This window comes from Orcinus orca, chromosome 17 (assembly GCF_937001465.1).
Source record: "Orcinus orca chromosome 17, mOrcOrc1.1, whole genome shotgun sequence".
In the NCBI taxonomy this organism is placed as follows: domain Eukaryota; kingdom Metazoa; phylum Chordata; class Mammalia; order Artiodactyla; family Delphinidae; genus Orcinus; species Orcinus orca.
In genome coordinates this window covers 87,328,194-87,345,637 of record NC_064575.1, presented here as the reverse complement: position 1 = coordinate 87,345,637, position 17,444 = coordinate 87,328,194, and the positions used below count along the sequence as shown (strand labels likewise).

Here is a 17,444-nt window from a genome sequence, read left to right as displayed (position 1 = left end):
GAGAGTGAAGAGTTACTGTTTAATGGGTGCAGAGTTTCTGTTTCAGATAAACCAGTTTGGAAACAGATTTGCTGATAGCTATACAATATTGTGAATGTATCTAATGCCACTAAATTGTACAGTCAAAAATGGTTTAAATGGTACATGTAACATCGTATATTATTTTACCACAATAAAAAAGGCAATTATTAATTCTATTAAGTGATACAGAAAAGTATGAACAATATGCCAATTTTTTTAAATTTACAATGTGTAAAACAATGTAAACACATAGATCTCTCCAGTGTGAGTTTTCTAGGATTGAGGAAACGAGCTGCACAGAAAGCACCACAGTACTTCTCTAGAGGATGCTGTTTGGTGTGTCTGGACGAAACCTACACCGGGCGCAGTGGTGGTGAGTTCTCTTTGTCTAAGGGGAAGCTACAGGAGTTTCTCCTGTTTGCTTATGTTTCTCACTCGATTTCTCTAAAGTGACCATGCACTGCTTCTGTTTTAAGACTTTTTTTAATTAGACAGAAATGCTCTTTCACCTGTGACAACACTATGTGGACAGCAGGTAAAGGGCTGGGTGGGTCACATGCAGGAATTGCACAGCAGACCTCAGGGGCCTCCCCTAGTCATGGGGAAAAGTCTTCCCGGAGGTGAATCCTCTGATGCTGGGACATGTTGGAGCTGTGCCGGAAGGCCTTGCCACACTCGCCGCACGTGTACGGCTTCTCCCCGGTGTGAATCCTCCGGTGCTGCAGGAGGTATGTGCCCTGGCTGAAGGCTTTCTTGCAATCAGTGCATTTGTACGGCTTCTCTCCGTGGTGTGACCTCTGATGGTGGATGAGTCTGGAACTGTTGTGGAAGGCCTTCCCACACTCACCACACTTGTAGGGTTTCTCTCCTGTGTGGATCCTCTGATGCTGGATGAGGTGGGTGCTCTGGCTGAAAACCTTGCCACAGTCATTACATTCATAGGGCTTTTCTCCAGTGTGGCTTCTCTGATGTTCAACAAGCTTGGTTTTTTGGATGAAGGCTTTCTCACATTCATTACATTTATAGGGTTTTTCTCCAGTGTGAATTCTTTGATGTTGAATAAGGTTAGAACTCTGGGTAAAGCCTTTGCCACATTCTTTGCACTCATATGGCTTCTCTCCAGTGTGAGTCCGACGATGTCGGATGAGGATTGAGCCGTCACTGAAGGCCTTCCCACAGTCGTTGCACTTGTAGGGCTTCTCTCCAGTGTGGATCCTCTGGTGATAAATGAGGGACGAGTAGGCACTGAAGTGCTTCCCACACTCACTACACTTGTAGGGCTTCTCCCCAGTGTGGATCCTTTGATGCTTCATGAGATTTGGCCTCTGATTGAACGTCTTCCCACACTCATCGCAGCGGTAGGGGATCTCCCCGGAGTGCATCCTGCGATGATTGATGAGTTCGCAGCTCTGGTGGAAGGCTTTCCCACACTCGTCGCACTTGTAGGGCTTCTCTTCGCTGTGCAGCCGCTGGTGCTTGGCAAGGTTAGCACTGTACCTGAAGGCTTTCCCACAGCAACCACAATAATGCAATTTTTTTCCAATAGGAATTTTGTGATCTTCTTTAACAACTAAATTTGCAGTGAAAACTTCCCCTAAATCACGCACCATATTTGTTTTTTTGGACCTGTGTACACGCTTATGGTTATTAAGATACGATCTCTGTTCAAAACTCTGCTCACATATATCGCATTTGTGAGGTCTCTGATCAGGGAGAGTGCTTGACCCCAACCTGAGGTTTCCCCCAGACTCCAGGCCACTCTCCTTGTTGGCCAGTGTGACTGGCCTGGGGCCTCTCTGCTCCACAGGCCCGTCCATGCTCCCCTCTGGCTCCCTGACATGCTCACAGGCTTCTCCTGGCTCAGGTCCCTGGAGAAAACTCCCCCTGAGTCGGTCCAGTTCTTCCCCATAGAGCATCTCGCTTGAAGTCAACTCCTGATTCTCAGTCCTGGTCCCATGAGCTGAAACAACAAATGGAACACCTCAGGGTCACCTGTTCTGACTCTGGAAGGAAGGTATAAAGATGCTGCTGACCACCTGTGAAGTACCATCTCCATCATCTCCAAAGTCACAAAAACACCATCTCCAAAGTCTTGCAGACATGAGAGCCTGGAGCCCAGAGGCTTAAAAGCCTCGCCCAGGGCTGCAATCTCGCGGCAGCACAAGCATCCGCCCAACTCTTAACACCCACACCATTCCTGCCTGCCTTCTGCCCACAGAGCATGCTTGGTTGGGACTGCAGGATACCTATCCTCATCACAAAAGGACAGAAGATGGAAGCTTCATAGCATCATGGAAACCAGAGCAAGGAGGGGTCCCAAAACTCATGAAGGATATCTGACAAAGAAATTAAAGCTGAGCGAGTGTAAGGCTGCCTAACAATAGCTAATCCACCCCAAAATCCATGGTGGGAAAACCAGCTGCCTCCCCAGAAGGGCAGAGAGCAGAGCTCATGCCAACTGAGGAAGAGAGGGTAGAGCACACAGAGGCTGGGTCCCTCAGCCCTCCCTAGCAGGCCACGCCCATTCCCAGGGCTCTTCCCAGGGGCCTGAGAGGCCGGGAGCCACCAGCACCTTAAACTCAAGATGTAACACGGGATGCCCTCAAGTCTGAGGCCCATGTCTCCACCCTTTCTTCCCTGACGAGGCACACAGTGACTCCACTTGCAGGACTACACTCACCAGAAATGCATTCTCTGTGAGCCAAGACACGCACACACACACAGCCCCAAAATGGGGACAACCAAATGCCCTGCAGAAGTACAATGGAAAATACTTGTGGTGTGTTCACGACAGAACAGCGAACAGACTGAACAAACTCCATACAACATGGCAGGCTCACCACATGCAGGTGCCCCATAGGAGTCAGATAGAAGGGCCGGTGGGGAGCAGTGAGAAATGACGGAGGAGGACCTGTGGGCTCCCAGGGAACTAGATATGTTCTCTATTTTGATCTGGATGATGGATTTTCGTAAAAATCGACTGAGCTGTAAATAGGGTCTGTCCCATTTCTGTAAGTATTTATATTTGAATAAATAAATTTACAAACGTGAAACTCAAGTTCTTTGAGCCAATAGTTCCTTCCTAGGACATCAGCAAGACACCTGCAAAAAGTCACTCATCAGCGTTCTCTGTGGCAATGAACCCAGAGGACACCATTCCCCACAGCACACCATTCCCCATAGCACTTCCACTGAGAGCAGTGACCGCAGCTCATGCGCACAGAAATAGAAATGCATTCAGTGAAAAATCCAGCGACCCTTCAATGCACACAGATCACTGCATTCCTAGCGATGTCTGTGTGCGGGTACAGACCAGACTTCGCTGGAAAATGGACAGCACGTACACACCGGAACACATTTGTATTTGGGTGCTGAAATCTGGGGTGATGTGTACTCCCTCCCTTTCCTATAATAGCCTGTAATCATCTAGTAGGTTAACTTAGAAGAGAGCAAACGAAGCGATGTTCTCCATCGCTATGGCCCCGCCTGACGGTCTGACGCCCCTCGGAGGGCATGAGCCCTGGACAGCAGGGCTCCATGGAGTCCTGGGGGCCTGGCCTTCCTTCACAGCACACCCGAGTGCCTTCCCCTCTTCTCCTCCACCAACACTGCCCCCTCTTACCCTCCTAGAAGATTCAGCTCAAGAATCACCCTATAAATAAGCAACAAGGATATACTGTGCTGCACAGGTAAACATAGCCATTACTTTGTAGCAACTTTAAATGAAATATAATCTGTAAAAATACTGAATCGCTACACTGGACACCTGAAACTAACAGAATATTGTAAATCAACTATACTTCAACTAAAAGAAAGAAAGAGTCACCCCACTGTGGCACCCAGGCTGGCAAAGGTGACCTGGGTTTCAGCAGAGGCCACTCCCAGGGCTACTGCACTGGCCATAATGCATCCTCCTCCAAATTCATGAGTCGGCTGACCCTACATATCGTGGACCCCCACACATGCTTGTTCAGCAAGTGAGTCAGGGAGTCAGCCCCCCTACGCACCTGAGCCATCGATGGTCGGTCGCTCTCTCCCCTGCACGTCCGGGACCCACGGCTCATCCCCTCGCTCCAACTGTGTAATCACCTCTGGCTTGGGGCCTGCAGGTCCAGCTCCTGGGAAGGAGACGGGGCCTGGGATTGATGCCAAGGACACAGTGTGGGCTCACCCTGGGGCTGGCGGGGGAGAGGACACACAGGTACAGGGGGTGATGGGAAGTCTGGAAACTCCCTGGAGAGGTGGATGTGGTCATGAAGATGAAGATCTGAGCACAGAGGACTCTCTCCACCAGGAGATGCACCTACATTGGGCCTGGGGCAGGGAGGCAGTCTTACCTGGTGCTGGCGAACCCAGCCCCACCCAGGGCCCTCCTCTGTGCAGACCAGGCCTGCCTGGGACGAGGGTCAGTGACACCCATCTCTGGGCCCAGGGGATGAGGCCCCCAGCCCAGCCCCTGCTGAGCCCTGAGCCCCCAGGACTATTCCCTGAGTTGCATCCCAGGAAGGGGCCTCACCCAGCGAGACCAGGTTCCTGTAGGTTTCCAGCATCACATCCCTGTAGAGGCCCTTCTGAACAGGGCCCAAACGGCCCCACTCCTCCCTGGAGAGGAGCACGGCCACGTCCTCGAAGGTCACTTCAGCCTGGAACAACAAGAGCTGCTGCAGGCCCAAGCGTGGCTCAGGCTGGGCCGGGGCTAGAGAAGCAGCACAGGAGTGATCACAGGCCTGATCCCTCAGCGTGGCCCTAGGGGGTGACCTGACCCCTTGGCTGCTGAGCCAGCTCACTCAGGGAGGTTGGGGGATTCCCAGGGTCACCCTTCTTCTTCTCAGCACCCCACAGCAGAGACGCCTGACAGTGTTTGTTGAGGCCAAGCAGACAGGGAAGCCCTGGGAGAAGACCTCACGCCTTCTGGGGAAAACAGATGCTCACCTGGGGCAGGGTAGACAGATGCAAAGCTGCCATCGCCTAGTACCCTGGGCTTCCCGGGGATTGAGGCAGGAGCCAGTCACTCAGGTGCTGAGGGAAGAGAGAGGCACATGTGGAGGTCCAGCCGGGCCCCTCCTGCAGCCGCAGCCTCAGGGCTCGGCCTTCCGGGCAGACTCTGCTCCCTGCAGACACGTACAACATTTCAGGTCATCTGCCCCCACCTCCTCCCGGGCACCAAGTAGTCTCATTCAAGAGGAGGATGGAGACAGTCATTCACTTTACATGAAAGAATAAAGATAACACATTAAGGGCTGAGGAAAAAAAAAGGAGTTAAACGAAAAAAAAATCAATAGAAGGCATAAAGCAAAGTCAAAGATGAGGCAAAAAATACAAAACTAGTAAAAACAAGACCAATGGATGGGTAACAGTTAGAAGTAAAAGGATTAAGCTCACCTACTGGAAGCACAAGACTCTCCAATTAGATACACAAAATGCACGTATATAACCTAAAATAACACAGAAAAGCTAAATATAAGACAGACCAAAGAAACCCTAATTAAAATAAAGCTATAATAGCTATATTTACCTTTTCTGTATCTTTAAAGCTCTTTATTGAAGTATGACGTTTATACAGCAGAGTTGACAACCCGAACACACAGCTCGAGGGGCCCGGCCCACAGAACCAGGCCCTGGCAGCCCTGCCGCCGCTGCAGGCTCTGCCTACTTGCCGGCCTCCCAGGAGAGCCTCTGCCGGGCTCCTGGCAGCACAGATCAGCGCCCTGCAGACTCTGTCAGAGGGGCTATGCCTTCTGCACTCCGTGCTGCCTTCTTCTCCTTAGCACGGTGTTTGCGAGCTGAACATGCTTTGCTGCATGTGCCTTAGCGATGTTTATACCAATCAAAACAAGACTGAAAGCAAAAATCATTATTAGGAACAAAAGCAGACACCGGGTATTAATAAAACGAAAAATCCACCAAAAGCTGTAATTACAAACATGTGTATCTACAAACAAATCCTTGAAGCGTAGAAAGCCAAAGCTAAGTGCAGTGCCAAAGAGAAACGTGCAAACCCTCCCCTGGAATGAGAGATTTTAACACACTTCCCTCAGAAATGAGTGGATCAAATAGAGGATACTTACTTAAAGCACAGAGAATACACTTTTTCAAAATGTACACTGAAATTGTAAGAAACAACACACACCAGGCAAAAAAGAAAGTTTCAAAATATTCCAGGGACTTCCCTGGTGGGCCAGTGGTAAAGAATCTGCCTTCCAATGCAGGGGATGTGGGTTTGATCACTGCTCGGAGAACTAAGATCCCACATGCCACGGGGCAATTAAGCCCGCGTGCCACAACTTCTTAGTCCACACGCCCTGGAGCCTGCGCGCCACAACTAGAAGACAAAACCCACACACCACAAGTAGAGAGAAGCCCACACGCCACAACAAAGAGCCCGCACACCGCAACAAAAGATCCCACGTGCCACAACTAAGACCAAACGCACCCAAAAATAAATAAAATAAAATAAATAAATAATAAAAAATATGGGCTTCCCTGGTGGCGCAGTGGTTGAGAGTCCGTCTGCCGATGCAGGGGACACGGGTTCTTGCCCCGGTCCGGGAAGATCCCACATGCCGCAGAGCAGCTGGGCCCGTGAGCCACGGCCGCTGAGCCTGCGCATCCGGAGCCTGTGCTCCACAACATGGGAGGCCGCGGCAGTGAGAGGCCCGCATACCACAAAAAAATAATAATAATAATAATAAACAAATCTTAAAAAATGTGTGTGTATATATATATATACATATATATATGTGTGTGTATATATATATATGTGTGTGTGTATATATATATATATATAAAACACAAAAAGTTCCAAAGGCTGATATCATTTGGCAAACTTTCATATTGTTGTTCCACTAGAAATATCTGATTTAAAAAAGAACCCCCCCCTTCAAGAAAAACATAGAAATGGAAATTAAGGTGGAAATGGAAACAGAGACTACCTAAGGGAAACCTTAATGCACTTATTTTAACAAAGAGATTGAAATAATAATCTAAGCGTTCAACAAGAAACCAGGCACAGAATAAGAAAGCAATTCAAGGAAAGAAGATGAAAAAAAATAAACACAGTTTAAAGAAACAGAAAATAATCTCAAACTTGGTTCTTTGAAAATGCTAATAAAATACACAAATGTCTGGCAAGTCCAATGTGGGGAAGGGGAAAAGGTGGGAAAGGAAATACTATTAAGAACAAAAAAGGGAACACAACTCTACATACCACACATTAAGAGTGGTGGTTCTCAGAGTGCAGGCCAAGACCCTGGCACTCCTAGCACTCAAGTCTGTTTCATAACAACGCTAAGGGAACACAACAGAAGCATTAGCATTAGTCAGCGACAAGAGGCAGATGCTTGCTCCCTCACCCAGCTGCTATGTAACAGTGTACCAAAGACCCTAGCCAATGCATTAAGTCACAGAAAAAGAAATAGAAGCTACAGTTCCGTGGTTAGGACTCCGTGCTCCCACTGCAAGGGACACGGGTTTGATCCCAGGTTGGGGAACTAAGATTGCACATGCCACCATGCAACCAAAATAAAAAAGAAGAAGAAGAAAAAAGACAACCTACATAGAAAATCCGAGAGTATCAACCTAGTGTTGCGATGATAAAAGTTCAACAGGATTGCCATATACAAGGTCAATAGACTAATTAATATTACTCCCATATACTAACAATCAGCAACCAAAAAAACAGCATTCCTAACAGCTACAAAAACTATACAGCACCTACGAAATCTAACAAAACAAATGTAACTTTATGGACAAGATGATAAAACTTCATTGAAGGACACACACATAAAAAAACAAAACCCATGGAGAAAAAGACAACGTTCATAAACAGGAGGGCTCAATATCACAAAAATGTCAGTTCTCCCCAAATGAACCTATTAATTCTGTACAAGCAAAACTGCAACGGGACATATCATGATATCTGACCAAAATGACACTAAATATCACAAGAGTAATGATCTAAGATTAACCAAGGCAATGCCAAAGAAGAACTAAGGCAGAGCCATGCCCTACCAGATATCAAGTCTTATTATAAGGCTGTGGTAATAAAAGTGAGATACAGCTGTCCCTAGGTGTCCATGCAGAATTGATTCCAGGACCCCAATAGGATACCAAAATCTAAAAATATTCAACTCCCTTATATAAAATGGCATAGTATTTGCATATAACCCACACACATACACATCCCCCGTATACTTTAAATCATCTCTAGATTACTTACAATACTTAACACAATGTAGATGCTATGTAAATAGTTGTAGATACAATGGAAATACTATGTAAAGACTTGCCAGGTGGGTCTTCCCTGGTGGCGCAGTGGTTAGGAATCCACCTGCTGATGTAGGGGACATGGATTCGAGCCCTGGTCAGGGAAGATCCCACATGCCACGGAGCAACTAAGCCTATGTGCCACAACTACTGAGCCTGCGCTCTAAAGCCCGCGTGCCACAACTACTGAAGCTCGCATGCCTAGAGCCTGTGCTCCGCAACACAGAGAAGCCACCGCAACGAGAAGCCTGCGCACCACAATGAAGAGTAGCTCCCACTCACCGCAACTAGAGAAGGCCCGCGCGCAACAACGAAAACCCAACGCAGCCATAAATAAACAAATAAACAAATAAATAAATAAAAATTTATACAAAGTTGCTAGGTGTAGCAAATCCAAGTTTTACTTTTTGGAACTTTCTGCAATTTTTTTTCCTCCAACATTTTCAATCCTCAGTTGGTTGAATCCACAGATGCAGAACCCACAGATACAGAGGGCTGATTGTAAGAGCACAGGAAAGAGGATAATGGAACAGATCCACGCATATATTAATGACACACTTGCAATGTTAAGAGCAATGCACCATTCAATAAATGAAGCTGGCACAACTGAATTTCCACAGGGAAGTAAAATTAGATCCTGCCTTCCATGGCACACAAAAATATATTTCAGACAGGCTGAAGGCCTAAATGTTTCTTTAAAATGTTTACAGCTATTATAAGGAAATAATACAGAAAACACACCATCCATAAAGGAAAAGTTGCTTAATTTTACTCCATCAAAAAAACCTTCTGTACAAGACACCACAAAATTAGAAGCAAACTGGGACTTCCCTGGTGGTCCAGTGGCTGAGACTCCACGCTCCCAGTGTAGGGGGTCTGGGTTCAATCCCTGGTCAGGGAACTAGATCCCACATGCCACAACTAACAGTTCGAATGCCGCAACTAAAGATCCCGCAGGTGGCAATGAAGATCCCGAGTGCCACAACTAAGACCTGGTGCCGCCAAATAAGTAAAGAAGTATTTTTAAAAACTTAAAAGCAAACTGCAAGGTGAAAAAAAATATTTTCAAACATATGTAATAAAAGATATACAGCATATATTTAAATATACAAAACAAAAAGAAACAAACCATCAAAAATTTAAAAGGGAATTCCCTGGTGGTCCGCTGAAAACATGAGAAACATGGATTCTCAGAGTCCCGTAGGTAGTCTGGTAGTCACTCTGGAAATCGATCAGGCACCACCTGGTAGAGCTGAAACTCTGCAAACCCCTGGGTCAGGAAACCTAATTCTAGGTACGCGCCCTATAAAAACTCTTGCCAATGCACAAAAGACACACAAGGATGTTCCTGCATGTCTGTGTACAAGCAAAAAAGGGAACAACCTCAATACTCATCATCAGGGAACAGGCAAGGTCACAATGGTTGAAAGGAATGAACACATCATTGTCACAGAGGAGACAGAACACAAGTTATAAGACTGAGTAAAACTGGTAAGTGTAGAATATCAACAGTATGATACGTAAGTAGATTTTAAAATACAGAAACACTATTAAGTGTGTAGAGGTATAAGAAAACATGCTGACAGCAAAGTAACAATCAACAGAGTTATTTTTCTGGCATCTAAGAGATGGGAGAAAATACATGCAAACAACATATCTGATAGGGGTTAAGATCCAAAATATATATGGAACTCACACAACTCAATAGCAAAAAAACCATATAACCCAACTTAAAAGTGGGCAAAGCACCTGAATAGACATTTCTCCAAAAAAGACATACAAATGACCAACAGCTACATGCTCAGGTGCTCAACATCACTCATCATCAGGGAACTGCAAATCAAAACCACAAGGAGAGGGCTTCCCTGGTGGCACAGTGGTTAAGAATCCGCCGGTCAATGCAGGGGACACAGGTTCGAGCCCTGGTCCAGGAAGATCCCACATGCCATGGAGCAACTAAGCCCGTGCGCCACAACTACTGAGCCTGCGCTCTACAGCCGGCATGCCACAACTACTGAAGCCCGCATGCCTAGAGCCCGTGCTCTGCAACAAGAGAAGCCACCACAATGAGAAGCACGCGCACCGCAACAAAGAGTAGCCCCCACTCTCAGCAACTAGAGAAAATCCATGTGCAAGCGAAGACCCAATGCAGCCAAAAATTAAATAAATGAATAAATTAATTAATTTTAAAAAAATCCACAAGGAGGGGCTTCCCTGGTGGCGCAGTGGTTAAGAATACGCCTGCCAAAGCAGGGGACACGGGTTCGAGCCCTGGTCCGGAAAGATCCCACATGCCATGGAGCAACTAAGCCCATGCGCCACAACTACTGAGCCTGTGCTCTAGAGCCTGCAAGCCACAACTACTGAAGCCCACGTGCCTAGAGCCTGTGCTCTGCATGCAACAAGAGAAGCCACTGCAATGAGAAGCCTGCACACCGCAACAAAGACCCAATGCAGCCAAAAATAAATAAAATTAATTAATTAAAAAAAAAAAAAACAAGGAGATACCACTTCACACTTGTTAGAATGGCTACTCTCAAAAAGCAAAAGAGGAACTTTCCTGGTGGCACAGTGGTTAAGAATCCACCTGCCAATGCAAGGGACATGGGTTCGATCCCTGGTCTGAGAAGATCCCACATGCCACGGAGGAACTAAGCCCATGCGCCACAACTACTGAGCCCGTGAGCCACAACTACTGAGCCCGAGTGCCACACTACTGAAGCCCGCGCACCTATAGAGCCCGTGTTCCACAACAAGAGAAGCCACCGCTTGCCGCAACTAGAGAAAGCCCGTGTGCGGCAATGAAGACCCAATGCAGCCAAAAATAAATTAATTTTTTAAAAAAGAACATCCTTTACCTTTTAAAAGAAAAAAGCAAAAGATAAGCATTGGTGAGGATTTGGAGAAAAGGGAACCCTTACACACTGTTGGTGGAAATGTAAATTGGTGCATCAACTATGAAAAACAGTACGAAGGTTTCTCAAAAAATTGTAAGTAGAACCACCATATGATCCAACAATCCTACTTCTCAGTATATATCCAAAGGAAATGAAATCTGGAGCTCAAAGTGAGATCTGCACTCCCGTGTTCACTGCAGCATTATTCACAATAGCTAAGGCATGGAAACAACCTAAATGTCTGTCCATGGATGAAAGGATAAAGTAAATGTGGCCAAAAATAAATAAATAAAAAACAAGGAAAAAAAATGTGGCATATATATACAATGGAATATTATTCAGTCATAAAAAAAGGAATTCCTGCCATTGGCAACAACATGGATGAACCTGGAGAGCATTATACTAGGTGAAATAAGCCAGACGCAGAAAGACAAACGCTGCGTGATCTCACTTATACGTGGTATCTAAAACAGTCCAAATCATAGACTCAAGGAGTAGAATGGTGGTCGCCAGCGTTTGGGGATTAATGAAAATGGACATGTTGGTCAGAGTACAAACATTCAGTTATGCAAGATGAATAAGTTCTGGAGAGTTAATTAACAGCCAGGTAACTATAATCAACAATACTGTATTATATACTTTGAAATTTGCTAAGTAGATTTTTTTTTTTTTAATTTAAACTGCTACGGGTCTTAGTTGCGGCATGCGAACTCTTAGTTGCGGCATGTGGGATCTGGTTCCCCGACCAGGGGTCAAACCCAGGCCCCCTGCATTGGAAGTGCAGAGTCTTAGCCACTGGACCGCCAGGGTTTTTAACAGTTTTCTTAAATTACAAAAAAAAAGGGCGGGGGAGTGGGTGGGTTTGAAAAAACTAGCAAAAAGAGAACTGGCAATCCCAGTCCCTGACGTTTGCTAATCCATTCTCTGTACTTAAGTTTTAACGAAAAGGATTTTTTAACGCTACATTTTAAAAGCACAAAACAATGGGGCAAATAAAAAGGTTTCAGACCTTGAATAAAAGCCTCTAGAAAGAGAAACAAAAATTTGGCTGCTGGGAGAAAGGCTTCCGTGGGCCAGAAGCAGAAGGGTGGGAAGGAAGGGAGATACGTCCGGTGGGGCGGGGGGCGGGACCCGCAGGGCCGCGGGGGAAATGCGGAGGCGGGCTGACGCTGGAGGTGACGGGAGTGGGCACGGGCATGAACCCCCCGAGCTGGAGACCCGCGAGGAGGGTACCGGGGGCGGAACGAGTTGGGGGCGGAGGGGGAGAGGGGAGCACAACAGTGCGAGGCCGGCGCGCGCGGCGCCTGGTTACCGGCGGCATCTCGCGCCGCGGAAGCAGCCCCTTGGGGCGACCCGGGAGGGGAGTCCGGTGGAGAGACCCCAGGGCGGGCTTGGGACCGGTGACGGAGACTCCGCGGCGGGAGAGGGGCCTGGCAAGCAACGACCCCGACCGGGGGAGAACAGTAGGGTTCGGGGTCTTGCACTGGGACCCGGGGCGGGAGCTCTCGGTGTCGAAGGGAGGGTCCGCTCTCGGCTCCCGGGAGGCCCAGCCGCCGCCGCCCCCGCCCCCGCCCCCGCCCCCGCCCCCACCGACCCACACTCACCTCAGCGCCGCCCAACAGCAGCCTGCACGACCAGGCCCCGCCTGCTGCTCCTGCCCAGCCGACCGAAACCCGACCGGAAGTGACGTGCCCTCCTCCCGGATCCCGGCGGAAGACGCCTTAGGGTCGCTCTGGGAAACGGACGCCGCGTCTCGGTAGTCGGCCGCCTCGAGGAAAGTAGAAGCTGCATCGTAGATCGGGAACGCTGCCACCAGGTGGCAGTCTGGAACCACGACCCCCAGGCTTCGCAGCGAAGGCAAGGCGGAGGCTTTGGTGACCAGCAGATTTCCAGTAATTCTCCTTTTCAGTGAAACTCAAGGCACTGCAACCAACAAAAGTTCAGGCAGGCCCTTTCCTTTGCAGCTAAAGGCAGAAAGCCACGCCTTTTCTCAGGGCCATGTGAAGAGGATACTTACTGGTCAAAGCAGCCCGTTTTAGTTTAACCCACTGCCCCCAGCCCCAACTCCTGAACCCCGCATGCCTAGAGCCCGTGCTCTAGGGTATAAATGGGGTCCAGTGTCCACTCAGGGTCTGAGTGCCCGAATGCTCCTGGAGCAAACTCTCCCTGTTGGCCAGTCCCCTGGACAAAGCCCCAGGCCACTTTACCCAGAAGGGAGCAATACTGCAAGCAGGTTATGGTTCAGGCAAACATGTCCAGTACCCTTTCCTTCAGAAGGAACCATTGCCCTCCTCTCATGACCGAGGTCCTAGCCCTACTGGGTCACTGTCTAGGCGTGGGTGGCATAGGACACGTGGGGCCCCAGGAAGGCAAGACTAGAACTGAGGTTCACACTAGAGACAGGTATGAACCATGAAAACAAGTAGCCACCTGGCAACCAGTGAGGCCCTACTACCCAGGAGGAACCCTGCCAGTCTCCCGGAACAGCCAAGGGGATCAGTTCTCATGCGTGAGACTCAGGAAGGTGGCTGCCAGAGACTCCAGCCAGTGCCCTTGTGCCCACTCTGTAAAGGTGCATCCCACCTCAGCCTGCCATCCACGCTTGCTGTCCCAATCGGCCTACCACTCACTCCAGTGGTCAGTTAGGCACACTGGCTTGCAGCTCCTGCTTTCACATCAGCTCACAAGGGGTACCACTAGGGGCAGGAGGCTCTGGCTGGCCTCTGGGAAGCAAGTGTCCTGGTCCTGAGGCACTGATGGGCCTCCACTCCCATTCTGGTGCCCAGTCTGCCCTGGCTCTATCAGCTTTGACCAGTCTATCATTTAGTCTGGGACAAGGTGCTAGTGGGCTATTGCCAAAAAGGAAGCCCATCTGTTGAGAAACTAGTCTGGTCCTTCCATTGCAAGGCAGCACCCCTGCTCTCCAGCCTGTGGCTCCAGGGACACCACTCTCTCACCCAACAGCACCCAAACCCTCATCCAGATTCTCCAAGTGCTCAAGACAAGTTAGTGAACAGAGGTCTGGGGGCTACACTCCTTGTGAGTGGGCTTCTCTGCTCCACGTGCAGGTGGTGGGGGATTCCAAGAGTCAAGATGTGAAGCAACCCAGCAGCCCCACCTTCTCTGTCCAAAGCTTCCACTGTTCACTAGTGCAACTACTTCATCTTCCTCCTTCCTCCCTATGTGGAACACCAAGGCACTCCTCCCAGCAGGGACCCTTCCCTCTGAAACCATGGAAAAGCGCAGCTCAGCTGTGAAAAAGACAAACTTTATTGAGCCCCCAGCCCTAATTCTCTTTCTCCTGCACAGTCTTGGTTCCCCGGAGACGCCCAGTCCGGCGGGCAGCAATGAGACCCACTTTCCGGCCAGCAGGGGCATCTCTGCGGATGGTAGAGGGTTTGCCGATGTGCTGGTGGTTGCCACCTCCGAAGGGATGCTCCACAGGCTGCGGGAAGAGGGAAGTGGTGTTGGGTGTGGCCCCGACCTGCCTTAGGAGGGCTTGGGGAAGGGTATAATCAACCAGCCTGTGCTTACAAACCATCACCGAGAGCCTCACAGTACAGATCCCCCACCACAGAGAAGAGGGAACACTACAGGAAGGAGCCTGTCCACCCCATCTCACAGCCCCAGTACACTGAATACCCCCACCACTGTCCATTTCTGGGCCACTTACATTCATGGCCACACCCCGCACACGTGGCCAACAATTCCTCTTTGCCTTATACTTGTGGTAGGCACGGCCGGCCTTCAGAATGGGCTTGTCAATGCGGCCACCTCCAGCCACCACACCTGTTGGAGACCAGGGACCTCAGGGAGATGTATCACACCCTGCCCAGCACTGGGGGACCTTCCCATCAGGCAGAGCTTGGTCCGTGCCAGTGTCCCACCCCCGTGTGTCATACAGCATCACACGTTCCCAGGAACCTCAGAAATGCCTCGAAACCATCACCAAGCACCAAGTCCCCTTGCAGCCTATCAGCCGACAAGTTTCTTCAGGCGCTGCAGGGTCGTTAAGCCAGGGCTTTATTCACATCGTCTGGAATGCCTGCCTTGATCCACGGTTCTCCAGAAAGTCGTCCCCTTTGCAGGGTCTGACACTGCACTCCTGCAAGCACCTCCCCACCCCAAACAGGACAGCTGACCCAGCCTGCCACTTCTCTGCCATTGTTTTGTTTATCCTGTGAGCACATCCTCAAGAGCCTCCCCCATGCAAGACTGGCTTTGCCACATGGATTCAAAGATGTTGACAAAAACCAAAGTAAACAAACTTGGGTTCATGTGCTTTTTTCCTGGGTGCCTTTAAGGAAATCACACATATCTTAGTAGGATGTTAACGGGCAAGGATCACATAAGTCCAGGTTATCCCCAAGCGCAGACGAGTCTGCCTTGAGAGTCTCAGCGGGTTCGGTCTCATTCAATACCCAACCAGCAGTTAAGTAGGAACTGCTATGCCCACTTTAGAGCTGTGCTCAAGCTTACACAGCCCACACTTCAGTGAAGCAGGCAGCTGGGTTCCAGGTCCCTATCTAGCTGCTGGCTGTCCACAGGAGACCCACAGCATTCAACTGACACCTTCCACTCACCGACCACAGCCCTGTTGGCGGAAGAGATGACCTTCTTAGAGCCCGAGGGCAGCTTCACTCTGGTCTTCTTTGTCTCAGGGTTGTGGGAGATGACAGTCGCATAGTTCCCAGAGGCCCTGGCCAGCTTGCCCCGGTCACCAGGTTTCTCCTCCAGACAACACACGATGGTGCCCTCGGGCATGGTGCCCACCGGGAGCACATTGCCGATGTTGAGCTGGGCTGCAAGGGGAAGCAGCAGCAGCCGGCAGTCAACAGCGTAAGGTGGTGTCCTAACCACTGCTTGCCAAAAACAAAGCCAGCGCAGCACTCCACAGCCAGCCTCCTCCTACAGTTCTCCAGGCACCCACCGAGTATGCGTGGCCAAGCAGGTCTGCTGCCTCAGTGTTCCTCCCCCGACCCAAGGCGTAAACCTCAAGGAACCGCAGGTTCCTCCCCACCGCCACCTTCCATCTAGGCGCGACACTCACCCTTCTTGCCGCAGTACACGAACTGGCCAGTGTGGATGCCCTCGGCGGCGATGAACAACTCCGTCCGCTTCTTAAAACGGTACGGATCCCGGAAGACCACCTTGGCAAGGGGCGCGCCGCGGCCCGGGTCGTGGATGATGTCCTGCGGGTCGAGGCGGCTTGAGTGGCGTGGGTCCCGCCGGGCGCCCCACACCCCCACCCGCCCCAGCCCGCGCCCCGAACCTTCACGATGCCCTTGATGTAGCCGTGTCGCTCGGCGAAGTCCACGGCGCGCAGACGCGCGGCGCCCTTCCGGTGCTTCACATGCGCGCGGAACACGGAGCCAGCGCCCTTCCTCTGCCCACGGATCACGCGACCCATCGCGGCGGTCTGGGGGTGGCTCATGGTCAGCGGCCGGGCGGCCCAGGCACCCCCACCACCCCGACTTCAGGGCTCCCGCTCCCCCGGCTCCTCCCTCCAGGTCTCGGCACCCTTCGCGCCCCCCTCCCCGGCCGTGCGACCTGGCGCCTTCTGCAGAGCCGGCTGGGGTCCCTCACGGGCCCTAGGGCGCCGCATGGCGCCTGATGGCACCGGATGGCACCAGGCGGCACCAACACGTCCTACCTGCTGCCGGGCACTGCCGAAAGAGGAGACGCGGCCCTTGAGAGCCGCCTTATCTTCCGGGGTGGGGCCGAGAGCCCTTAACCTTCCGGCCAGGAGCGGCGGCCGCCACCGCAAGGCACGCCGGGACTTGTAGTCCTCTCGCGGGCGCCAGTGGCCCCTCCCTCGCGCCGGGGCCTCAGCGCAGGCGAACTGAGGTGGTTGGTCCCGCAGTGCGCAGAGGCTCCGGTGGTCTGGCGGGGATGCTGCTCTCCCACCGCGGGGCCGTCGAGTGGGCGGGCAAGCCTACCAGAAAGGGAGCCTCCAGTAGGGCACATCTTTCGGGCAGGGGGCTTCTGGAGAAGTGGGAGGGGTCCTTCCAGAGAGGATCCCTGGAATTAGCCGAAGAGGCGGTGGATCCCCTGAGTGAGACCTGTCAGTAGGCGCGGACAGGGAGAGCTTAGTGACCAGGGCAGTGGGTGTGCAGGTGACGCCTGAGGAGGGAGAGCCAGCGAGGTAGGGAGAGAGTGAGGGCAGGGGTCTCAGGGAGCAGAGGGGCTTGCACTCAGGGCTCTGGGGTGGTGTGTTTGCACCAGTGCGGGCAGGTGGGTTTTGCAGGGGTGGAGGCCAGA

General features: G+C 50.8%; 2 protein-coding genes across 7 annotated transcripts; both read right to left on the bottom strand.

Annotated features, from left to right (window-relative positions):
* ZNF34 (zinc finger protein 34) lies at positions 1-12,926 on the bottom strand. 5 transcript variants are annotated; one of them, XM_049700780.1, is made up of 5 exons: positions 12,788-12,926; positions 4,954-5,859; positions 4,538-4,664; positions 4,029-4,139; positions 1-1,981 (listed from the first exon to the last, which is right to left on the bottom strand). In XM_049700780.1, the coding sequence occupies exons 2-5, from the start codon at positions 4,984-4,986 to the stop codon at positions 618-620; spliced, it is 1,635 nt and encodes a 544-aa protein (XP_049556737.1). In that variant the 5' UTR covers positions 4,987-5,859; positions 12,788-12,926; the 3' UTR covers positions 1-617. The 5 variants fall into 5 exon arrangements, with proteins under 5 accessions (XP_049556737.1, XP_049556739.1, XP_033276009.1 ...); XM_049700782.1 differs by having other exon boundaries at positions 4,954-5,040; positions 12,788-12,806; XM_033420118.2 differs by lacking the exon at positions 12,788-12,926 and having other exon boundaries at positions 4,954-5,132; positions 5,404-12,773.
* Positions 12,927-14,430: 1,504 nt separating this feature from the next.
* On the bottom strand, positions 14,431-16,935 carry RPL8 (ribosomal protein L8). 2 transcript variants are annotated; one of them, XM_033420159.2, is made up of 6 exons: positions 16,837-16,935; positions 16,456-16,602; positions 16,234-16,375; positions 15,767-15,985; positions 14,857-14,972; positions 14,431-14,628 (listed from the first exon to the last, which is right to left on the bottom strand). In XM_033420159.2, exons 2-6 carry the CDS (start codon positions 16,591-16,593, stop codon positions 14,470-14,472), a joined length of 774 nt encoding a protein of 257 aa, XP_033276050.1. In that variant the 5' UTR covers positions 16,594-16,602; positions 16,837-16,935; the 3' UTR covers positions 14,431-14,469. The 2 variants fall into 2 exon arrangements, with proteins under 2 accessions (XP_033276050.1, XP_049556741.1); XM_049700784.1 differs by lacking the exon at positions 16,837-16,935 and adding an exon at positions 16,734-16,753.
* Between the last annotated feature and the right edge of the window lie 509 nt (positions 16,936-17,444).